This window comes from Talpa occidentalis, unplaced genomic scaffold (assembly GCF_014898055.3).
Source record: "Talpa occidentalis isolate TD23 unplaced genomic scaffold, MPIMG_talOcc4v2.1 talOcc4.6, whole genome shotgun sequence".
Classification (NCBI taxonomy): domain Eukaryota; kingdom Metazoa; phylum Chordata; class Mammalia; order Eulipotyphla; family Talpidae; genus Talpa; species Talpa occidentalis.
Window position 1 is genome coordinate 2,433,372 of NW_023604972.1, and position 24,118 is coordinate 2,457,489.

The 24,118-nt window shown below is 60.4% G+C and overlaps 2 protein-coding genes across 3 annotated transcripts in view; one reads left to right on the top strand and one right to left on the bottom strand.

The window, feature by feature from the left end:
• Positions 1-13,483, bottom strand: part of EVC (EvC ciliary complex subunit 1) — a 33,101-nt gene extending 19,618 nt beyond the window's left edge. For both annotated transcript variants that reach the window (XM_037529099.2, XM_037529098.2), the window contains exons 1-7: positions 13,313-13,483; positions 10,919-11,044; positions 7,560-7,643; positions 6,053-6,285; positions 4,710-4,794; positions 3,161-3,259; positions 653-790 (exon numbers count right to left, since the gene is read on the bottom strand). In XM_037529099.2, coding sequence (XP_037384996.1) covers positions 653-790; positions 3,161-3,259; positions 4,710-4,794; positions 6,053-6,285; positions 7,560-7,643; positions 10,919-11,044; positions 13,313-13,483 — 936 coding nt within the window. The remainder of the gene's footprint in view (positions 1-652; positions 791-3,160; positions 3,260-4,709; positions 4,795-6,052; positions 6,286-7,559; positions 7,644-10,918; positions 11,045-13,312) is intronic.
• Positions 13,484-14,032: 549 nt separating this feature from the next.
• Positions 14,033-24,118, top strand: part of EVC2 (EvC ciliary complex subunit 2) — a gene marked incomplete at its 5' end in the record, with an annotated part of 58,886 nt that continues 48,800 nt past the window's right edge. The window contains 6 exons of the mRNA XM_054688293.1: positions 14,033-14,200; positions 17,781-17,835; positions 19,527-19,690; positions 21,033-21,101; positions 21,368-21,554; positions 22,791-22,900. Coding sequence (XP_054544268.1) covers positions 14,033-14,200; positions 17,781-17,835; positions 19,527-19,690; positions 21,033-21,101; positions 21,368-21,554; positions 22,791-22,900 — 753 coding nt within the window. The remainder of the gene's footprint in view (positions 14,201-17,780; positions 17,836-19,526; positions 19,691-21,032; positions 21,102-21,367; positions 21,555-22,790; positions 22,901-24,118) is intronic.

The following is a 24,118-nucleotide window of genomic DNA, read 5'->3' on the forward strand; positions in this document are numbered from 1 at the left end:
ACAGCACCAGAGCTGCCACCTTTTCCCTACGGTTATGCTGCATGCCAGGTGCTGGGCTTTGCATTTTATTTCTAGATTAAATCCACCTTGGGAGGAAGCGCAGCTCAGCAGTGCGGTGTTAGGGCAGGACTGGCTCTGCCGTTCACCCGCCTGCTCTGACCCCCCATAGCTCTGCCCTCAGGTGTGGAAATGGACAGTCCTCAGGACAGGGTGCGGAGGGGGCAGGGCTCGGAGGCACCAGTAGCCACACCTGATCTGCTGTTATGGCTGGAGGTGGCGAGGCGGGAGCCTGAAACACTGAGTTAGCCCCCCCATCACGCAGCTGCACTCATTTGCCTCTCATCTCGGGGTCTCCTCACAGTTCAGTGAACCCCTAATTGGCCCCTACCCAGTTCCTCATCCCATCAGAACCCCCCAGAACCCTCACACCTGCCCTGGAGCTTCCCACCCTAGCAGAGGACCTTCCCGCCCAGTCCTATAAATCTGTCCCCTAATTATCTCTTATCTCCGGTTTGCTCCAGAAGTGGATCCCTGGCTCCGGGGCGGAACACGACAGGGAATTCAGGTATTAGTTCTCCTCGTTACCCGCTCCTTCATCTCGCCCATTGGACTGTTCCCGAAAGCGAGGTTCCCGAGGGGAGGGAAGACCCACACTTTCCACCAGCTGCTCGGCGCGCTCTCTCTCCCTCCTCTCCACGTCCGCCAGGGCGATGTACTCGGAGTCCCCAGCGCCCAGCCTCTCTGCGTTTGATAGTTTGACCTGAAGTTCCTTCTCTAATTCCTGCAAGTCCTGAGACAAGCAAAAGCAAGCAAATAAAAAAGAAAAAATGGAGTATATTTTAAAGAAAAAGACATGTTTTCATTTTTTACCACTTTATAAACCATAACTAAATGCTCTGCATGTTGTTCTATTTAGGGTTTGATGATAAAATCTATTTTTCTCATTAAATATAGTCTCAAGAATAATGGATTATTTTCTTCTATCTCCCCTCTCTTGCCTCAAAATAGGTCATACTTAAAAAATAATGAAATACTATCTTGCAACCCTTATGCATTCTAGAAAATGTCACATTTCTTCCCTACTCTCTGATTTCCAGGGGGAAGGATTCCTCATTACACCCCAGGAAGGAAGTTTATGTATTTGATTCGTTCAAAAGCAGGAAGCAAGCACATGGCCCAGCCTGCCCAGCCTCTTCCTCTTTAGATGGACCTTCAGGCAGAGGCCATACTGCTGGTGTGGACTCTGCCCACAGTGAACATCTGTGTGGTGGTCCAGCTTGGCCAGATTAGGTAGGCAACTCAGCTAATTCTGGGAATGTTCTGTTTTAGGACCCGATGACCACCGTACATTTGAGCCACAGCTTCCATACCAGCCACTTGACAGTAATAAGTTGACATTTCTATATCCATCTCCTAGACTATTTGCCTCTGAATTGATTCAGAACTCAGAAGAGGAAAAGGAGAGCCCTACAGACAGAGTCCATCAAAACACCAACCCAGAATGAGAACTGTGTTCACTGACATGAAATCAACACAGGTTTTTTTACCAGTAACACTGGTAAAAACTGCCGTTAAGTCCCCAAGCCAAGACCATGTCGTCTTCTCTCCCAGTGGAGTGATTAAATCAGAGGAGTGGAAAGAAACATTCCCTCCCAATTCCCCAAGCCATGGTGGCAGGGGCAGGATGACAGTGACAGGAAGGAAGCGGAGGCAGTGACAGGAGCATGAGGATGATGGCCATGGTGGTGGAGAGGATGGTCATGATAGTGGTGCCGATGGCAGTAACAAGGAAGATGGCGACAGTGATGAAGGTGATGGGGTGGCGGTGATGAGGAAGATGAGGAGGAGGATGAAGAAAATGATAATGTTGGTGATGGAAGTAACAGAATGATGATGACAATGATGATGGTGGTGGTGATGACAACAGAGATGGTGATGTTGCAGATGATGGTGATAGTAGTGGTGGGTATAAAATGCTAATGATGGCGATGATACTGATGATGATGAAGATGATGATGAAGACTGCAGTGGTGGTGGTGATAATGAGGATGATGGAGTGACTCAAGGCCTGGCTATTATTTTGCTTTGATCTTTATACATGCTTTTCTTCTTATTTCTGTAATTCTCCAGGACAGGAATTACTATCCCACTACACAAAGGAAGAACCCAGGATACTGAGAGTTTATGAGGACAGAAGTAGAATATCTACTTCCCCCAGTCTGACTCCAAACCCTGACTTTTTGCTGCCCAATAACAGAGATTTTGTATAAAAGACCAAGAGGAATAGAATGCAAAGGAACATAAGGAGTCCTAAACAATCAGCACATTACATGGGCCTCCCCGGTGGCGCAGCGGTATGAGCGCTGGGTTGAGAAGCTGCCCGCAGCCCCTGCAGCGCCGGTTCGATCCCCGGCTGCTCCCCGGCCACCGGAGGAGGGTCCCACATGGCGTGCGGACCTCTCCTGCCGCCCGCTGCTCCCCTCAGCAGTGGACTTCGGTCCTTCTGCCTGCTCTGCTCCCCGCTCTGGCTCTGGTGAATTCTCTCACCCTCCCGCGCTTCTGACTGTACCCAGTGCTTGTATAAATAAATAAATAAATAAATCTTTAAAAAAACAAACAAACAAAAAAAAAACAATCAGCACATTACATATTTGAAAATAACCCACATATGTACAGAAAGTATCATCAAGAGTGGTTCCCAGGCCTCCCTGGTGGTGCAAAGGGTTAAGACACAACCTATGAAGCTGTCTGCAGCCTCTGCAGCATGAGTTTGATCCCCAGGCTGGCCAGGGAGCTACCCACATAGTGCAGCAGACCTCTCCCGACTCACCCACTGCTCCCCTCAGCAGTGCACTTCGGTCAGTCTGCCTGACCTGTTCCCCGCTCTGTCTCTGGTGAATCCTTTCACTGCCCCCCCCACACCTCTGGCCTGTACCCCAGCTCTTGTATGCATAAATAAATAAATCTTAAAAAAAAAAGAGTGGTTCCCTTTTAGTAGTGGAGAGGCCCAACATTCTTCTTTTATTTTCTCCCAATATTTTTCCATATTTTAACACTATACATGACTACATTTGTATTTGTACATGACTTTACATATTTTATTATGTTGAAAAGTAAATAATGTAATGAACTATGAAATGCAGACTGAAGATTTACTTACATTTTCTTGTTTCGAAAGAATCTTCTGATATAATTCGTCATCAGATTTCTTTTTAGGAAGAAGGTCAAGGAGGCACATTTTAAAAATCTGAATAAACATCTATTGTCCAAAAAGGAAACATAAGAAAAAGATTTAAACAACGGTAGTCTTTTTTCACCTCCCACCCCCTCCTTTTTTTACTCTGTCTCTGCTGTCTGTCTTTCTGTCTCTGTCTCTGCGCGCGCACGCACACACACACACACACACACATCTTGCTATAGGAACACACCTCATATTATCAGATTATCAGTCAGGAGTAACAGACTGCATGTTCATGAAGCAATATATGTTTGCAAATTGTTTCCCCCCCCTTCATTCATTTATCAATAAATAATTACTCAGGTTTACCCTGTGCAAACCCTTTCCACGTGCCCCTATTCCACACAGGTCAAAGAAATTCAGGAGGTAAAGGGATGTTGTTTCCACGTGGAAAGAATCGGGGATGCTGCCTGGAACTGGGGTGGGTAAGGTCACTCACTCCAGCCTCCTGTCTCCGTGGGGGCAGATGTCCCTAAGCCTGGGGGTCCCCACTGACGGGGCCACCCCGGACAGCTCAGACTAGCTATCTCTGGAATTGGGTCATTCGCCTGTAGCAGGGCCCTGGGTGTTTCCAGTTGGGTTTGCTACAAATAAAGCCGCTGAGCGTCCACGCACAGGTCTCTACGTGAACACAGCGTTCCTGGTTAATATCCAGAGGGGTCATCGCTGGGCTTCCTCCGGGTGGAGGGGAGCCATGCCGTTCAGCCCATCCTCACCGGCGTTTGATGTGGTCCCTCACTTATTTCAATCATGCCGATGGGCGTGTGCTCACATCTCACGGGACTTTAATTTCCCCAGAGGCATAATGAACTGCTTTTCAAGTGTTTACTTGCCAACTGGGTCTCCTTTCTGCTGAAATATCTGCTCTTGTCTTTTGTCCATTTTCTAATTGAGTTGTTTACTTTTTTAACTGAGTTTTGAGAATTGTTTACATAGTCCGGGCACTAGTCCTCCGACGTCCCAGAGCCCCCCGCGGCCGAGCTGCACGGGCATCCAGAGACGCCGCCTCCCTTTCTGGCTCCGGGCCCTTGTTTCTCCCCTGACTTGGAGAACACGAGCCTGTGGAGAGGCACAGACTCCCATCTCGGCGCCACGCTCAGAGCCCTGTGACCTCGGTTTCCCCATCTGAAGAGGAGACAACGGCGCCCCTGTTCAGCCCAGCACCCAACCCCCACGCGGGGCTAGGATATCCGAAGCACTCGGAGCTCATAAATATGGGTGCCACTACCGTGGGTCCCTCAGGAACACCGCTGCCACGGGGGGCTTTTATCTCTGTCTCCGGCAGGAGAGAACCTGGGAGGCCCCGTCAGCACTGCCCCTCGCCCCATCAGCAGGCAGGACTGCTTCTCCTTTGGGTGCCGACACGGCTCTCCCTCTGCCGTCACCCGTCCTCACGTCCCCGAGTGCACAGCCAGCCTCGCCTCTCCTTCCTGACCCGTGAACAACAGCCCAGAAGCCTCTCCCCGCCTACCAGGTGCTTCTCCCGCCTCAGGGCCGTGTCCAGACGAAGCAGGTCTTTTAAGTGAAGGTTGTAGATACACAAGTCAAGGTCCACACTGAAAAATCAAGAGCAGAGACCCTGAGGTTTGGGGTGGATGTGACGTGGCAGTGACGAGGCCCCACCCCGGGCAGTCAAGCCTCAGGGCATCCCCCCCAGACCTTGGCCTCAGGGGATTCCCAGGGCCCCAGCGGTTCTAGGAAGGCCTGAGGAGCTATCTGAACCCTCTCCTGACCCGAGGCGGTGACTGCTGGGTCACCAAAGACACAGCTAGGAAGAGACGGCAGGTGAAAGGACTGAAAGACGGTCCCTCCTCCTCGGGCGTGTCCACGCCCAGCTCACGGCCATGTGCTGGCCGCTGCCTTGGAGACCATCTTGCACCCATGTGACAGAAGAGCGTGAGGGCTGGCGAAGCAGATAGCGGCCCTGGTGGCAAGGGCAGGTGTCAATAAAGGCCTCGACCTTTCTCCTACAGAGGCAAGTGCATTTTAAATGACCACCCCCGCCCCCCAAACTGCTACCAGGCTTCTCAGCCCAACTCTCCCAAGCAGCCCCTCCCCCAGGAGGCCGAGAGCCCCTTGCCTGGGCTGCATGGAGAGGCACAGTGGCCCCGGGGTTCTGAGCCCACACCTTCCGCAGCCCTGGGCCGTCCTATCCCTGGTCCTCTGAACTCACAGAACTCCAGAGCCGAGAGAGGCCTGCGGATCTGGGTGCATACCGCCAGGTGGAGTTTCTTGAGCACCTACTATGCGCTGAGCCGTGTGGACTGGGAGGTGTGGTGATATGGAGCATGGGCTTTGACCCGGCTCTGTCACTCACCCGCTGCGTGACCTCGGGCAAGACACTCAGCCTCTCTGTGTCTTACTTTGTTCTCCCCAAACAGGGGCCATGATATCAGCTGCCTCACAGGTGTGTGAGAGGGTCTCACCCATGATCAACGGTGCTCCCGCCCCTGAGCGTGGGCCACGTTCCCACCGGCCCCAGGGACTCAGCGTGAGTGGATGGACCCACCTCTTGCCCCTGAGGCACGAGTCCCTGCAGCATGCTGAGCCCCCGTCGGGTCCACGGGAGGCTGCTGTGCAATGCCAGGGACATGCCAGCTACCACGAGGCCCGAGGCTCCCTCGGGGCTCAGGTCTGACCCCTGACCCCACCTGCCAGCACCACGTGGCACAGCAGAGACGGGTTCCAGCTGACCTGGAGGCTGCGTCCATGACAGAGTGGCTTAAATGCTCTGCCCCCCACTTCTTCCCGGACAGAGAAGGGGCCGTGCGTCTGCTCCCAGGGCGCGGGGAGCTTCCCTCCCTGCCCCCTCACCTCTCAGAGGCCAGGGTCTCGGGGAAGCCGGGGGTCTGGAGGAAGGTGCGTCTGAGGAAGCCGTTGTCGCTGGCGGCCGAGTGGACGCTGGACGAGGAGCTGCAGGCGTCCTTCTCGGCCTGGCTCAAGCTCCCCAGGCTGCTGGACGGGGACGCCTCCCCCAGCTGGTTGGGCAGCCCCGCCGGCTGCAGGGTCTCGTGCAGCGACGGGTTGGAGGAGCCGTCGGCCAGAGGCTGGCGAGGGAGCGCAGGCTCAGCGAGGCCCCCGGGGGTCTCAGGATTCCACGAGCCGGACGCCAGGCGGGGCAGGCGGGGGCTGAGAGGGGACGTCCCAGGCTCGCACCCCTGAGCTGAGCCGCCTCTGCCCCCACGGCCTGCCTGGCCCACCTGCCCCTGAGCCCACCGCCGGCGGCAAACCCCTGCTCGCTCGCGCTGCCCTCCGCAGGGCCTGACCCGCGGTCGCTCGCTGTCTGCCGGGCCGAGCCTCCCCCACGCCCCGCAGGCCCCGGCCACCGCTGCCGGGACGGCTCTCGCCCGTCCCTCCGGCCCGACTGCGAGGCCTCCCGGGCGAGGGGACGCTCCGAGGGCTACCGCCCTACTCTGGGACCTCATGTCTCCGTCTGCAGCCCCACAGCCAAGTGGAGGGAGTAGATCCCAGTGTGTGTCCCGGGGACCCCACCCGGAACCAGAGCGAGTCACTGCTCGCCGTGGGCGTCCCAGAGAAACGAACGCGGGACGCGTGCTAACGTGCGTCCAGCCAGGTGGACGCTTCCTCGCGCGGGAATTCTCGGGACCTTTCAAAGCAGACCCACAGGTCAGGTTGCCCAGCATCAGGCGTCTTGACCCCGACGCTATTACCCCATTTCACCCCGAAACCACCGGGGAGGCAGGAACGTCCATTTCACAGAAGCAGCAGCTGAGGCCCAGGAAGTCAACAGCTGAGACGGGAGTGAGGGCCGAGAGCAGGGACCCCAGCCCGGCCTCTTCCCTGAAGGCAAGGCCGGCAGTGCCCCCTCCATGCACAGCCCAGGACCCTCCTCACGGAGCATCTGGGGGGGCTGTGACGGGGGCAGGTCATGCGTCCCTCTGGGCCCCAGTGTCCTCACGTGCAGTGGATACTGGGATCTGCTTTACGGAGCACGGGGCTGCCGCCGGGGGGAGCCTCGGCCCGACAGAGGCTTGCCCTGTGCCAGCCCCATGGAAGGGTCGCGTCAGCTGCCGGCCTGGGCCCTGGACGTCAGGACCGTAGGCGCCAGGACTGCTAGCACCAGCAGGTGGGCAGGCCGCGGCTACTGGCGTCTCGGGGCAGGATGGACGACGGCAGCTCATCGCCTGACAAACTGTGGGCAAACCCTGGGCCCGACCACCAAGTGGATGAACCTCAAAGTGCTGCTCGTATTATCCCTAGTGAGATGTCTCCCCATAAAACCGTCCACAGGACCCTGCTGCACCTTTCGCCCCGCCCACCCGGGCGCAGCTGACCCGGAGGCTGCCGCCCTCACACTCACCCGGAACTTCTGGTTGATGGGGTAGACCACTTTGGCCTTCAGCGCAAATGCTGTGACGTTGCTGTTGACAGAAGGCTCGCCGTCCTGGGGAGCAGAGGGGGGGACCGTGTGGGGCTCCCCGTGAAATGAAGGGGAACCACCAAGAGTCTCCAAAACACCACTGCCCAGGTGTCAGCAGCCTCAGGAAGGGACCGTAACAGGCGCATTTGCACCCAGGTGAGGACCAGTGGAGGGAGGGAGGGACAGAGAGATGGACAGATAGACAGATGGGGGAGGGTGGGTGAGTGGGTGGATTGTGGCTCTGTTTCCAGGGGTTTGTCTTCAAAGGGGAGACCAACCCCAAGCTGCACTTAATGTGGACAACACAAGTGTGAGAAGGATGTTGGGGTCCCGGCTTGGTCGGGGGGTAAAGAACCAGGGAGCGCTCGGTACAGGGATCCAAGCCAGTGTGGGCCGCCACCTGCAGGACCCCTGTTTCGTTTTGTGGCAGCTCTTCTTCTTAAGGTCTGATCTCCAACTTCTGAGCCTCTCCCCCGTCGAAGCAGTACAATTATTCAGAAAACTTGGTTGTGCAAATTTACAATGTGAAACTTCTTCAGCTAAAGCAGCACCGTTATTCAGAGAACTAGTTAAGGCGCCATCGTGGGTAAAGCGAGGCTGTTCCACCCACGGACACGAGGGGCTCTCCCACAGCACACCCCAGCGTCTCCACAAGGAGTGCTCCTTTCCCCCCCAAAGCAAGAGCCTGGGATGCAGAGAAGGGAGGCTGTGGCGGAGCACACCTCAGAACTTTCTGGAATTTTCTGTCTTTCGGCTGGGTGAGCTAGTTACCAAAACAGAGCTCACACCAGGAGGGGCAGGAAGTGCGGTGCCGAGGTGCCCTGTGCCAGCCCACGCGGCCCCGCCCGCGGCCCCTGACAGTTTAGTCCGAAGAAGCCTGGCAGGACGGCCAGCCGAGCCCGGGACAGGCCAATCTTTAACCCAGCTCCTGGCAATGATTAGCTCGACAATGGGCAGTGGCCAGATAGTGCGAAGCAGTTTGTGGGTAAAACATGACTAGGTGGAAAAGTGAGCTGGCCTTTGGGGAGATAGGAAGGCTGCCCCCCCCCAAACAATGACTGAGCAGCAGGAAATTTTTAGAGTTTAGAGATGAGCCCGGGAGCGGCCTCTTACTGTCATGGTGCAGGGGAGCCCCCGAGGCTCAGAGAAGTCGTGGGTGGATCCCAGGGATGTGGGTCCCAGGGGTGTGGATCCCAAAGCCAGTGTGGGTTTCATCATATCCAAGGCTTCCTTCCCAGGGACACAGGCTGTTTTCTTAGTTTTTTTAAAGCTTCACTGAGACATAATCCACATCCAGGCAACTCTACCACATTAAATACACGATCTAACAATTTTCCGTATATTCACAGCGATGTACAACCATCACCCAATTCACTGAAGCATATTTTAATCATGTCAAAAAGAAATAGGCGCCTTTTGGCTATGTGCCATTCCCCTGTCCCCACCCCAAGCAACTGCCAGGCCGCTCTGTCCCTGTCCCTTTCCTTGTTCTGGACGGTCCATGTGAATGGACTCCCAGAGCACGGGCTCTTTGGTGACTGGCTTCTTTCTATGAGAAGGTTTCAGGGTTCAGGTGTGTTGTAGCATGTTGTGAGGCTTTATTCTTTTTTATGGCTGCCTAATATTCCACTGGAAGGATATGCCGAATTCTATTAATCCTTCTGTCAGTTGATGGGTACCTGGTTGTTCTGGTGGCTGTGAACAGTGCTGTTCTGAACATTTGTGGGTAAGTCTGGGTGGACGTGCTTTCATTTGTGAGCAGGATTTTAGTAATGTGAAAGGAGGGAGCCAGTGGGATAGAGACAGATGAGGGAAAGAGGGAAACTGAGGCAAGGAGACACACACCATAGATTCCCACCACGCGCACATGTGTGAGCACACACACACACACACAGAGCACACGAGGAGAGACAAGCACCTGGAAACAGGCCAGGGCTGGGCTGAGACACAGGACATCTGGGAAGTCTGACTGCTCCCTGCCTGCTCCTGGATGGGCCAGGAGGATGCCCTCGCCCGCCCGGACCAGCGCAGGAAGGGCAGCTACTCCTCCTGGCCCTGCCCAGCATGGGCGGGGAGCTCTGTCTGCAGAGTGTTGGCAGGGGTGACGCTCCAAAACCCAGGCTTCGGATTACCTGGAAATCCCACTGGTTTCCGCCCCGGGTGACGGTCACTCTCAAACAGGCAGCTCCTTCCCCTCCGTGTAAGCGGAGGCCCCGACCTCGACCATGTCAGAGCAGGGAAGCGGGCCCTCCGGGGCGACAGCCCCAGCCACGGGACTCCCCACTGTCACCCAGCACCCCGAGCCTCAGCCTCCTCCTTGGAAAAGGGAACATAAAAAAAACGGCCCCAGGGGGCTGGAGGTCACCCACGTCACCCACGTCACACCACTCAAAACTGACCTCAGAAAAGCGCCAGACTTGCCAAGAACAAGCCAAAGAAACAACAGAAAGGCCTCGTTCAGCGTCTGCCCTCGTTCCAGGCTCCCGCCCTCCCCAGCCTCTGTCTCCAGCTCTGTCTCTGCATCCGAACCTGCATCTTGCTCGTCTCCAGCTCTGCATTTACATCTGTGCAGTGGGCCCAGTGCCTCCAGCCTGGCACTTCCTGGGCAGCGGGAAGTGACCAGAAATGTCAACCGCTGGCAGAGGTGCCCCCTCCACCCCGGAGCACGTGGGGATGGACGCTCGGGGGGCAGGTGCAGGCGACAGAGCAAGGGCTGGGAGCGGGTTCAAGGAAGACCCCCCAAACACTGCACCAGAGACCCGGCACTTCCCTCCTCGACGCCGACTTAATATTCAGTTAAAAGAAACAGAAGGTCATGAACACAAACAGACGCAGCCCCACGAGTTCACGGAGCCTTACTCAGAGGAGCCAGTCACCGAAGCAGCCCCCAGGGGCCGCGCAACACGGAAAAATCTCAACAGTGTTGTGTTGAGGGGACACAGCACGAGGCACATGGCTCCCTTCATGTAAGTTCCAGAAGAGCAAAACCACTCTATGCTGATGGAAATCCCGGTGACGGAAGCTGCTAGAGGCAACAGGGTGGAGGGTTAACCATAAAGAGAGACCACGGAACTTTTGGGGTGATGGAACATTCCTGAGTGGGGCCTCATCACACAGGTATATACACGCATCAATTTGATGCGGCAAAACTCATCAAATTGTGGGGTTAAAATCTGCAAATTATAGCTCAAAACAGAAGCTCATGGAGTCACGGGTGTCCCGCCTGGTGTGGATGACACCCGTGTGCAGGTGGGACACCCCACACGCACCTGTGCACCGGAGCCCCAGCACCTGCTTACATCCAGAGCCGCCTCCTCGGTCTCCACCGGGGCTTCTCTCCTCCTCCTCCTGGGCAGGGAGTCAGTGTCCGAGGGGGTCTGCACGTTGGACTCCAAGTTCTTGAGCAAGTTCTGGGTGTCTTCTTTCTAAATCCCAAGAGGAAGGGGGAGGGCAGGGGACATGGGTGGGCGTCAGGCTGTGGCAGTCACTCCGGCTCCTGCAGGGCCTGCCTCCCAGCCCCCGGGGGTGCTGGACCCCTCAAGAGCATCCTGGAAGTGCTCTCCTGAGAGCCCCCACCGAGGTCCCACACCCCAGCGCAGCAGCGTGCCCCAGGGCGCGGAGGCCACACCCACAGGCAGCTCAGAGCCTCCTTCTCCCCGGTGGGAGGGGCCTGGCGGGCTGTGAGCCCCAGCGTGGCCTGGGGACAGGAGGCTTCACTTTCCTGTTATTCCCGACCGTGTCATTACAGGATTTTTCAAACATCTTAGTGGTTCCCAGTGGACCCTCGTTATTTGTGGCCTCTGCATTCGCTCTCTTGTCCACTCACTAGTGTTTGTAACCCGAGAACACCGCGGCAGTTTCGGGGTCTCTAGACACACACACACACACACACACACAATGGACTCAAGTTTGACTTGCCCGACACACAGTTTCCACCCAGAGCTGAAAAGGCACCCCCTGCACCCCACTGCCGCGTCCGCTCCCGCGCGGCAAACCCCTTCCAGCAGTGCCGACTTTCTGCTCGTGGGGTTTTTTTCTGGGTGATGTTGCTGCGTACACGACCGCTGCACGCAGCGCCGGCGCTGTCAGGGTCTGAGCGTGGAGGCCGAGATAGGCCCCGGGAGGACACACCTGTCCGATCAGCTCCGCTCAAGCACGAGTTAGAGAGCTGTGGGCCCCGAGTTCAATGGTAGTGAGCCCACGGCGCGGATTACATCAGTTGTCCAAACACAAATACACACAAGACAGGGTCAGCGTGTTATCCGTGTTATGTTCTGTATTCGTGTAATAATAAAGCAAGCCACAGAAAAGAAAATGTTAAGAAAATCACAAGGGAACTCAATGACAGGATCGCAGTGCGTCCATCCACACCATAAGCTCACACCATCGGCTTTTAGGGAAATTGGCTTATGGGTAGACCCCGAGTTCAAACCCGCACTGTGAGGCTCAACTGTATATCCAAATGCCTTCAAAGGAAATGTGCATAAACGGGGTGGGGGGTGAGGGGAAAGCCTTAGTGTTAAATGCAAAATAAGGACATAGATCCAAGGAAATGAAAAAGCAGGTAACTATTGGTTCCAGAGAAAATACATTGTGCGAAAAAGGGCTCATAATCACAGCTGAGCCCCGATTTATGGTGAAAACTGTTCACAGAATCATGATACAGAAACAGTGAATCCTGACTGCACCAAATAAACTGCCCCGGTGGGCATGGCGGGTGCCCATGAAGGCCCACCACCCCTGCAGCCCGAAGCCCGGGGCTGGACTGCACAACCCCAAAAGCTAGAAGTAGCAAAGCAAGTGGGAATTAATGACACAACAACCCCTAGTGGTCACCTGCCAGGTGGAAGAGCTGGTGCGTCTACCTGCCAGACTCCTGTTCAGGTGGGCAGGCCTGGGGGGGATGCCACATCATCTCAGGTCCCCCAAAGAGGCCAAGGGTGGGAAGACCCCACATGGTGATCACAGCTTGTGCTTCCCATCCCACCACGGCAGGGTGATGCTTCACCAGAGCCCTTCGCCCACCCCGTCCGCGAACAACACAGTGGCCTGGGGCCACACACCTCTGTCATTCTGGCAAGGTACATAATGGCTCCAGGACTCAGTCTCCTCATCTGCCAAACGGGTACATTAATGACAGAAACAAAGATGTTCAGGGAACTCAAGGAGATAATTTGGTAAGAGGCTCTTGCTCAGTGCCTGGCACAGGCAGCACGGGTGATGTGCTGGCATCAGCGCCTCGGGCACAGAACTCCATGCCTCCAGGGCAGCGTCTGCAGGAGAACAGCGAAGTCCACCCTGGAGCTGAGTGAAAGGCAATGAGGCAGCTGGGACGCAGGAGCCCCAGGAGGAAATCCACAGAGCAAGGGGCAGGAATGGGCATGGGGAGGGCACCCCCAGCCCTCCCTGCCCCCCAGCGAAGCCTGCCCCTCTGCCAACACCGACTTCAAACTCTTGGGGCTACAGGTGAGGAGACTGAAGCCTGCAGCCTACCCGCTCCTCCCAGCGCACGGTGCGCGGGATGGCGCAGGCACTTCCAGGGGACCCCGGCCAGGGCGCTTCTGGACGCTGCGCCCCCAGAATCCCTGCCTCTAGCCCCGTCGTGGGGCAGCAGCGCCCGGAGGCCGGAGTGCGCGCGCCAGGCCACCCACCGCGCCCCGCGCCCCCACCCGGCTGCGCGCGGGCCGACCCACCTGGAGCCTGGGGCGCCGGCGGGCGCGGCAGCCGAGCCAGAGGCCGAGGCCGAGGCCGAGCGCGGTGCCCAGCAGCACGGCGGGGGCCAGCAGCGCGGGCGAGGCCCGCAGCGCGTCCCGGCCCCTCAGCAGCCGCGCGTCGCCCCAGCAGGCCGCCCCGCCGCGGGCCATGGGGGTGCTCAGGGGGCCGCCCCGCCGCGGGCCATGGGGGTGCTCAGGGGGCCGCCCCGCCGCGGCCATCGGGGTGCTCAGGCGGCCGCCCCGCCGCATCCCGCCGCGCGCCCGGTCCCCGCCCGCCCCGCGCGCGCCCTCGTCCCTGCGCGGCCCGCCCGAGGGAGGAGCCGCCGCGGTCACCCCAAACTTTGAGCCCCGCCCGCGCCGCCCGCGCCGCCTGCGCACTGAGCATGCCCGGGAGGGGCGCGGCCTCGCCTTGGGGAGGGGTCTCGGCGTCCCCGCCTCGCGGGGCTCCCAGCGGGGCCCGCCCAGGCAGGGGAGGGGGGGCCCGGGCGGGGCCTGGGGCTGACAGCGGCTGGGGCGGGACCAGCTCCCCGCCTTGCTCCCCGGCCCTTCACCGCCTCCCGCTCCCCGCGCCGGCCCGGGCCCAGCCCTCCCGCCCAGGGGATGGGGTGCCCAGGGGATGGGGTGCCCGATAGGGAGGGCCCAGGGGGTGCAGGGGGCCCCGGGGCAGGTAGGGTCCGCCCCTGCGCCTAACTCCTTCCTTTGGTCTTTTTCTCTTTGCAATTCAGCGAGGCCCGTCGCCCTGCAGTCCGGCAGCTCTCTGACAGGGTCTCTCCCCGCGGCTGTGGTGGCCCACGACGGCTCCGCCGGCCCCTGGCCTGGACCTTGCCCCCCGAGGACTCCAGCTTCAGTCCCGCATCGCTCACCAAGGTCACGGCTCCGGCTGAGGCTGGGGTCACCCCTTCGCTCAGCCTTACCCGGGCCCCGCAGCAGAAAGCGGCCCCGCCGGCCCAGCCCGGCCCGAGACCACAGACGGGCCCTGCTGTCCTGGCCTGGCGGCCGCCCGGCCCAGCCGGCCCTCGCGGCCTGTCCTCACAGTCCTGCCGGCAGGCCGGGCGGGGCGGCTCTCCAGCTGCCTTTGTGCACAAGGGGACGCCGGCCGGCCGCTCGGGCAGACCCGGCCCCTCGCCGGCCCGCCCTGGGGAGTGGACGGACACGCGCGCGGTGTCGGGGCCTGGCGGGGCTTCTGGCGTGTTTCCCCCCAAGCCTTGCGGGGTCTCCGGGTCTGGCGGACGCTTTGGCTTTGTGCGGGCCGTTTCTTTGCTGGTTCAGGCTTCGACTTTAAAAATGCAGCGTTCTTTGCATTTTCCTTTATTATAAAGTTTCTTGAATATGAAAATCATCCAAGTGGCTGTCTGTCGAATCAAATGGCCGCCGGATGCTGGACATCTTCTGCGGGCTGACCGCGGCCTTGCCTTCAGACACAGAGCCCTGCACGGGCCCGGGGGCCTGGGCTCATTGAAGTGCGAGCAGCCGCTGGGCTCTCTGCCCGTTCGGGGGTGCGTGGGTGTCCAGGACACCTCACTACGGGTGGGGACACCTGGGCCGCTCCTGGGGCTAATCCACAGCCAGGGCTCAGGCCCTGGGAGCACAGCTGGGCTGAACCGCCCCCAGCTGGACAGGACAGCGGCCGCTCCTGCAGCCCCTGCGCAGCCAGACTCCCTCCTGGCCCCTCTCCCTGCTGGACTCGCCCCCCTGGGCTCTCCAGGACCCAGGCCCTGCCTCTCAGGTCTCTAGCTGGGGCCGGGGAGGCTGATGCAGACTGGGTTCCGCCGGGAGCGTCTGCGCAGGAGAAGGCTTCATGGAGGCGCTGGGCCTGGGCTGACACTTGCCTGCCCACTGGGCACTGGTGGGGGTCACCGGGAGCCCCTGCATCCGTGGGCGCTGGGGTCTGATTGGGGAGTTCACAGCCCGGGTGTGGCTGGAGTGCAGTCGAGCGAGGCCGCCAGGCTCCAAGTGCGCCTGCTCCGCGCCCCTCGCTCCCCGCCCCCGCCTCTCCCCTCCCGCGCCTTCCCAGGCTGGCCAGTCCCCGAGGCTGGAACCGGTTCCAGAAAACTTCGGCGCGGCCGCACTGAGCATGCCCGGGGCGGGGCGGGCCGGGGTCCGGAAGCTCCGCCGCTCGGGCGCCGGGTGCTTCGGGGTCCCGGGTCCGGCGGCGATGGGCTCGGCGCGCGCCCCGGGGCGCGCCTCGTGGGTGCTGGCCTGGGGCCTCCTGGCCGGCGCCCTGGTGCTGCGCGCGGGAGCGGGGGGGCGCGCCCTGGGGCGCGCGGGCGCTGCGCTGCCCCCCGGGGACGGGCCCCGGGCTCCCGGGGCGGGGCCCGCGCGGCCGGGGCAGGTAAGGCCGGGGCAGGTAAGGCGGGTCCCGCGGCCTCAGGGCTGCCAGCGAGGGCGCTGGGCTTCGCCCCCACCGGAGGCCGGAGGCCCTCGGAGCCGGAGAAGTTAGCAGAGTTGGCTGCGCCGCCCCGTGCCTGAGTGTGCCCCGCGCGGGGGTGTGTGTGTGTCTGTGTGTGTGCCCGCGCGCGCCAGGAGGGGTCCAGAGGGCTGGGGTGGCCTCGGCCATGGGCAGCGCCGGGTCCAGCCCCCTGGAGCTCTGGGACCAGGACAGGTCGCTTCCCTTCTTGAACCCGGGCTCCTACTTTACCCCAGAGGGTGGACGGAGGTCAGGGAGTCCAGGCATGGACAGGCCACCCTCCCTGAGCCCCACCCTTCCTGAGCCCAGTAAAGCAGACTCTGGGGGCTTGGGTGGGAGTCTCGGTGACCACCGGCTCCTGCCCGAGGGATTTAGCCTCTTCCTACCTCAGGCTCCTGCTGCGGGTGCCCCTCTGAGGTCCCAGAGGTCTGACTCCCCAGAGCTGGTCCTACTGCCTTTTCCTCCTAGTCTTACACAGACAGCATAAGACTCCCCCACCCCTTCCTAGCCCCTGCGTTGCCCCTGGCTTTCGGTGACTGCTCCTCTGGGTCACCCTCACCCCCCTAATTTCTGCTGTCTCCACCCATTTCCCCCAGCCCGCCGGGCGGTCGCCCATGGTGGACACCTGACCGTCCCTTCCCCTGCTTACACCCCACCCACCAAGGCGAACCCAGGGATGTCCTTTCAGGGGTCTCTCCCATCTCCTGCTCCCCATTCAGCCTCCACAACCCCCACCCACCCACCCATCCCTGCTGAATCGCAGACCCTGGGGCTGTTGCACTTCATACAGAATTTTAGGTCTCTTAAAGAGTTTCTGTTCACTTTCTATCATCAGTTCTTAGGATTTTCACTAGAGGAGACAACGCGATATCACTCTCAGCTTACTGAGCTTTCAGAAAGTGACAAATTGTCACAAGGTCCTTAAAGTATCAGGCCCATTTGCAATGAGTAAACCCAGGCCAGGGAGCCATGCCCGGGCCGGCCTGTGCTCTCTTGCTGGCCCCAGGCTCAGAGCCTGCTCACGGGGCCTCGCCTGCTTTGCACCTCCTCTCCCTGTGCGAGAACATTCCCACAAGAAGGGACACAGGGAAAGCTTTCTAGGTGGACAGAGACAGTAGCCACAGCAGGTGCTGATCTGTCCCACGAATCTCACGCTTCCCCGTGTCCACCCACCCGAGACCTGTCTCAGCACCGACCACAGAAACTAGCCACGAGCTGGACTCAGAGCCGGGCCTCGAGTCCACTCAGCTCTCAAGGTCCTCACCATGCGGTGCAGAAGCCGCATGTCCAGAGCCAGCCTGTCGGGGTGGGACTTATTCTCCAGCACTGATTCCCTGGGGGGCCTGGAAGGGGCTGAGTCTGGGGACACTGCTGCCCGCGTCACTGCGCTGTTATGACTCCCTGTGTCACTGTCACTTGGAGCAACAGGCCAAGGCAGCTTCATTATTTTTGGTTACTGTTACTCACTCCAGAGGCCTTTCTGAGACGGCGTATTTCACAACGGTGCAGTGGAAGGGCTGTTTGGATTCCCGTGGACAAGTCGTCATCACTGAACTAACCTTTGTGCTAAGCAACCTGGGAGGAGGCTTTGAGGTGCTCAGTTTGGGGAAGAGGCTCAGGGAGGCTGAGAGACGTAGCCAGGGACACACAGCCAGTGCGGAGTTCCAGCAGAAGTCTAGCTCTGACTCCCTGGTTTTCACTCCGTGAAAACCTTCAGCATCTTCAGGTTTCAGGCACTTGGGGCTCACCCCGTGTTGCAGGGTAGTGGGGAGCAGAGCTGGGACGGAACCCCAGACTCTGAATATGTCATATTTGGCCACAGCTCCCGAGACAGCACCTAGAAGCACAGCCACGCCCGAGCTGTTCTGTAGGAAAGAGAGAGACTTCTGTGCTGGGGAGCGGGGACGGCTGACTTGGGAGGAGACCCTGTAGGCTCCGGTTGGGCCTGCACTCACCCCCTTGCGGCTGTTGACAGCTACCCCCGCCCCCTTCTTGCCAGTGTGCTCTTCAGTTAATGACTGTGCCTTTTGGATCATGTAGGTCCTGCCTGGAGTGACCCAGCCCTGTGCAGAGACCTCGCGCTGCGGGGCTATAGGTACGTTTCTTTGTTCATCTGCATTGCTTTGACCCTGGGGGAGAATCAGACCCTAACACATAGCCCTCCAGCCCCTTCTCTCACGGTGCTGACCCGACAAAGCCAGGAGTGTGCCCCCCTCCAACAGCTGCCTGGAACTTTTTTGCCCTGAACAGAATTGGGGTTGGGGGGGGCTTGTAAGAGCCTCCCCCGAAAGGATGAACAAACCACAGAAGGTGGGTGCCCACCCACGTGTGACTTCACGGTGGCTGCTGGGACACGTTCTCAGCACGCAGCGCCTGCACACTTACCCTCACAGAGCTGGGGGCGGGGGCGGGACTCGGTGTCGCTGAGCTGAGGTCAAGGTCTCCAGCTTGAGAAAGTGTCTTTCCTTCTTTGCTGGTATCTGGAGCTGCCAGGTCCGGACCGCTTCCCCTGTTCCTAGCCTGCAGCAAGGTCCCTCCTCAGGGACCGCAGCTGCTGCTTTCCTGGTCACGACACTCTCTGCCTCTTCTCAGGAACCCTGGGGCTACCCTTTGGGCCACCTGGCTGGTGCAGGTCATTTCCCCATCTTGAAGCCCTTGGTTTAATCCCACCTGCAAAGCCTGGCTGCTCTATAACACATCCACAGGCACCGAGGCTTAGGGCCCGGTGTCCCTGGAGACCCTTATTCAGCCAACTGCAGGGACAGACCCCCCCCCCCTCAATGCAGCTCCCTCCAGCAGAAGGGAGTTGTGGTCCAGGCAAGTGAAACGTGCCAGCCTGGGCGCTGCGGACCCAGGATCCTGGAGTGCTGGGGCCTCTGCCTTGTCTGTCTGTGCCTCTTGACCGCTGCGTCCTCTGGTGCTGTCCTCCCAGTGATGGGAAGACTGCCCTAGCAGGAGCTTTCAGGCCCTCAGAGCTGGCACTTGCAAAGTGGAGGGACTCCTGGTGGCTCTGGCCCAAGTCCCAGGTGAAGACCCGACGGTCTCAGCCTGGCCTGCCCCCGACGTCATATAAGATTTAATTAGATCCTTGGACAACCGGGTCTGATGGTCTTTTAATCACTGGCCCGGTGGGGGAGACTGAGGCCCAGAGACTCTGCTGCCAGCCTGGTCCACAGCTGGTTAGCAGCAGGCAGCGCCCACCTGGGACGCCTCTCTACACCCCAGCCAGCACATCTGCAGGTCATGCAGGGTGCGTGTGAACATTCCAGAATACATTGACACAGAGCAAGGCTAGAGGACGCCCCTCCTCGCTGCATGGCCGAGTGGGCACTGGGCCTGCGGCGGGCAGCTACAGCCTCAGGGTTGACTGCTGACACTCACCGGGCCCTGATTGCAGCCGACAGTGCTCAGGAGGACCCGTGAGCAAGTTTGCTCTCCAGGTAAACTGAGGCAGAGTGAGGTCAGGTGACTTGGACGCAGCGTGCGGGAGGGAGCCATCTGGTGCTGTGTGTGTGGGGTCACCAGGGTGGCTCGATTCAGCAGATCATTTTCATGCACAGCCCGGGGAAGGGCCCACGGGGACTGTCCCAGCCCGGCCTCCAGTCAGCGCGCCTGGTTTCCCTGGCAGAGGTGACAGCCGTTTGTCCATCCCTTCACTCAGCCGCTCGTGCATTCATTCAGCAAACACTCCCGGTGCCCCGACGCGCGTGGGCTCCGACTTCAGAGCGCAGCCCCCTCCGCCGTCTCTCTCCGAAGTACGTGACGCCCGTGTGTTCCTTTTTGCAGCGGAAACCCCATTTGGGAGGAAACTCACCGGAAAACTCGCAACCTCTGGCCCACACCCAACTTCTGCCGCCCGCGGGCCGTGGGCTCAGTCCGCGCTTGCTTTCGCCCCCTCACAGCCCAAGAAGACCTTGTTTAAGAGAGAATCTCCTCTCACCCTCCGCCCGGTGAGCAGCACGCGTGAGGCTTTCACAGAAAGACCCAAAGCTGCAAAGAAGCCGGGTCGCAGCGGGCTGGGATGATGCTACAACATTTGTACCCCCCGCACGAGCTTCCTTCTCTGTCACTAAGTAGCCATCGTCGGGGGTGAATCTGTTTCCCTTTGAAGCCTGAGGCTGCGGCTGCGGTTCTAAGGGGGCTCAGCTCTGCTTCCAGCGGCTGCCCCTGCAGCTGTCGCGCTGCGGCTGGCGGGTGAGCGGTCGGCGGGGTACGCTGGCCAGCGTAGGGCCCTCTGCGTGTCACCCTGGAGCTTCCTCAGAGAGCGGCTGGGACAGGTGCTGTGTCCCTCCACCTCACAGATAGGAAACAGGGCTGGGGGGATTCGGACATGGCCGAGGGTCCCCAGGGAGGGGAGCAGCGCCCCCTCTTCACTGCTGCTCTCTGTGTTGCTGGGTCTTGTCTTCAGGCCTCAGGTGCTGTGAGCCCCCAAGCTCGGCCCAGGGTCCCACGGCTGCGCCTCCGCCTTGCCCCCCACCATTCCCCGAGTGGTTGCGTTGGCTCCCTAGACCTGCCGTAGGTGACGTCCAGCGCGGTGGCTTGACACGGTGGCGTTGTTTCTCCCAGGGTTCCCGAGCCCAGGAGTCCATAATCAGGGTGGGGAAGGCTGCTGGGGGCCGTGCTCCTGGGCTTGTGGCTGTCCCTCTCCAGTGTCTTCTTGGAGACAGAGAAGTGATAGGGATAGAGATGGGGTGTATGCGGAAGGGGGAGAAGCGGAGGGATAGCGTTAGGTGTGGCCGTATCTCTTTGGAAGCCGGCAGGTGCAAACACAGCAAAGCAGCTGGACCCGGGAAGAGCTGTGGCCCAAGGGGTCTCTTAGATGCTCTTCCATTGGGAACAGTGAAGCAGCGCCCCCTCCGTGTGGACGCGCGCTGCTAGCAGGGGAGGCTTAGCAGAAAGACAGGGCTCTGGGGAACGGCTCCGCGCAGGAACCTCTCTGCTTGAGCTGCGGCCGGCGAGCCCTCAGCTGACACGGGCCTGCCCAGCGGGCAGGGTCCTCTCCCGCAGCCCGGCCAGCGCGCCTCCCGGCCAGCGTCAGTCCTGCCGCCGAGTCCCTGTGACGGCGCGTGTCCGTGCGCCCCGATCAGGAGGCGCCCCGTCACCTCACAGCCGCGTCTGTTCTCCTGGGGCTCAGGACCTCCCTTGCATGCCGTTTAAAAGGCTCCCATGAGTACTTGCGCCCTTACTGCGCCTGCACGAGTGACCCTCTGCCCCCCTTCCGTGTTCCGCTCGTCCCCTTATTACGTCTGACATCACATGGCTCGTCATCTTCGTGTCTGTATTTTGTTATAGTATGGAGAGACCTCGAAGGAGACGCGAGGTGCGCCAGAGAGTGGAGTGATTTTTCAAAAATGTGCAGTGGTGAGTTTGCACAGGAGGCCCGTGCGGGTGGTCTCTCCTGAGCTGCTCCGAGGCGGTGACTTCCCCATTCTCCGAAACTGTCCCCAGCAATGGCTTGGCAGGTGTGAGGCAGAACCCCCGGGGCCTTTGAAACCAGGCCTGACAGAATTCTCTGTGGGACCCCGGTCCCCGGCCTCTGCCCGAGCCCGGAGCAGGCCCACGTTGGGCTGGCCTGACCTCCCCGAAAGCCGGGCGCCGCGCCCACCCGCGCCTCCTCTCCGTCCTAGGTGTCGGGGCCCAAGGACTTGCAGACAGCGCAGGTGCGGCTGCTCGTGAACAACACGCGGGTGCCCGCTGCGGCCAACCTCTCCGACCTGCTGCTGCTGGACAACATCACCGGGCTCAGCGTGCGGGGGTCGCCCGGAAATGGGACCGCGGAGGGGCTGCAGGCGTTCAGCAGGCAGTTTCTGCAAGGTAGCGGAACCTCCTGCGTCGGGGCTGGAATACGAAGACACACAGGGTAGAGTGTGGCGCTCACGCGCTCTGCCTGGGCCACTCGCTCGTCCTCAACGACGGAGCTATCTCAGGCATCAGAGGAGGTGGCCGCCCCCAATCACTGCCGCCGGAAAGCTGGCCTTGTGTTAAGTTAGAGCAGGCGCTGGGGAGGGGGCCTGAGTGGCTTGTGCATCATCTAAAAAAGCATCACAATCATAGTTTCCACTACCCCACTCAGATGACTGCCAGCTCGCCCCCCGGCCAGGGGTGCGCCTCTGCCTCTGGCCAGACCCCTGGCCAGGTAAGCTACGTCCCCAGACCCAGCCGTCCGCGTTCCCCAGGCCGCGGCTGGGGTCAGAGGCATCTGCTGTGAAGAGATTTCTTTTGGGTGTAGTTCCCAGAGCACCCCCAGTCTGTGCCAGGCGACTGGAACCCACCTGAGAGGGCACCCAAGGACGCAGTTGGCGGGGGGGTGGGGGTGCCCAGTGGTGCAGTGGGCGGGATCTGCTCCCGGCCCTAGGTGGGCAGGTCTCCACCTTCGGAAAGTGGGCTGGGGGCACACTGCCTCCTGAGAGCCCTGAAACGCACACAGGCAGCTGCTCCTCCCCCGGGGTCTCCAGAGCTGTCCGCACCTCGGGGTCTGATGCGGAGCCCCCCTCCAACACCTGTCTCCCGAGAGTGGGCATTTGCTGCCCTGGCATCACACCACACGGGGTGTTGAGTCAGGGTCCCCAGGAGAGGCCTCTCCTTAAGTGCAAGCAGTTTCTGTAACTAGGCAGTGAGGGCAAGGAGAGGCCATGGGGGTGGAGGGGACCCCACGGGAGGTGGGGAGGAGGTGGCCTCTCCACCGCCCCTGCCCCTCACACCGTGCCCATGCCACGTCCAGGCCGCAGGAGCCACTGTCGGAAGCTCTCAGCCTGGCCGTGTGGACCGGACAGTGGGGAACAAATCCATCCCCGTCTGGATTCCAAGCCAAATTAGAAGGTCCTGGCTTCTCGGGTGTCTGAGCTGAACACACCCCACATACGGAGAGCAGGCCCCCTGCCCCAGGCCCCGCTGGGGTGGGGCACCCAGCTCAGTCACCCAGGAGCAAAAGGGGGCTCCTGGCGCCCGGTGGTAGGAGGTGCCCAGCCTCTGGTGTCCCTGAGGTCAGCCTGCTTTTCGTGCCTGCCTGCCGGGCCCCGGCCTGGACTCACGCGCTTTCTCTCCGAGCAGTGGGAGACGCCTTCTTGGTCAGCTACACGGCCTCGCTGGACGCCCGAGACCTCGGGGCTGGCACCGTCCTGACACTCCCAGCCCGGCTCTCCTTCCAGACGTCGCCCACGGTACTGTCCCCGGCTGTGAGCTCTGTCTTGGCGCGGCTGCCCAGCCTGTGCCGGGCACCCGGACCAGGAGGTTCCAGAGACCCTGACACTCCTGTCCCTCCTCCCTCTCCTGCTCTCTCCCTCCTCCTCCTTCCGCTGTTCTTCCTCCTCCTCCTCCCTGCCTCTCAGCCTTCTCCCCCACCTGGCCCCCTTCCTCTTTCTACCCCTCCCCCTCCCCCCTCGCTTCCCACCCTCACCCCTTTCTCCTTCCCCCCAACACACCCCCCCTCCTCTCTCTCCTATGATGTCCTAGTCTGGACAAGTGCTCGGGAGAGAACATGGCCGTCTTCTGTGTCCTCACGTGGCCATCCTGTGAACCGCAATCTCTTACAGGGATGCTGGTCATATAGGGTCAGGGCCACCCTAATGGCCTCACTTTCCTTAGTCACCTGGTTTAAAGCCCGATCTCCGTGTGCAGCCTCCTGAGGCGTGGGGCTGCCCTGCAGGGGTCTCGGCGGCTCCATCTAGCACGCTGCGGCTCCCCTCCGAGCGTCCTGGCTGTGCGTGCCCCTCATCGGCACCACCGGGCAGCTGCCGTCAGGCGTGGGTCCCATGGGTGCTGCGGCCGGAGACCCTGTGCTTGGCCCCCAGCAGCTCACACGCTGGCCCTTTGGTCATTTCATCCTGACTCCAGCCCTGGAGACCAGGCGTTAATTGATGTGGGAAATGAGGCGCCCTGCGTCACCCCAGGCCCCGCAGCAGAATCAAAATCAGCCCCCCAGCTGCTGGCTTCCGCACCCCCAAGGCTGGAGAGCCGTGTGCAAGAGGGAAAAAATCCCATGTAAAGCCGATGAAATGATTTCTGAAAAGTAAGGACCAAAGACAACCGTAAAGAGCTGTTGGGCAAGACAAGCACCTGCGATAACAGTTCAGCGCGGAGCTAAGAGCAGAGGACCAGGAGGGTGACGCGAGATAAACGGCCCCCATGCCAGAGCTCGCGGAGCCCGGCAGAGTTAGATGAGGCAGCAGCGAGCAGGGCCAACCTGGTGGCCGGGGCTCCTGCCTTCAGGCGCGAGTGGGGACCACAGTGCGCACCCCCACGTGCCTGGGGCTGGCTGAGGTGGCGGAGACCAGGGCCCTCGCAGCCCGACGGGTCCTGCCTGTTCCTTTGCTTAATGCCTCATACTTGTCCGTGGGGCTCAGGGAGTTGGCACAGGCTGTGGGGGCTCTCAGGGCAGA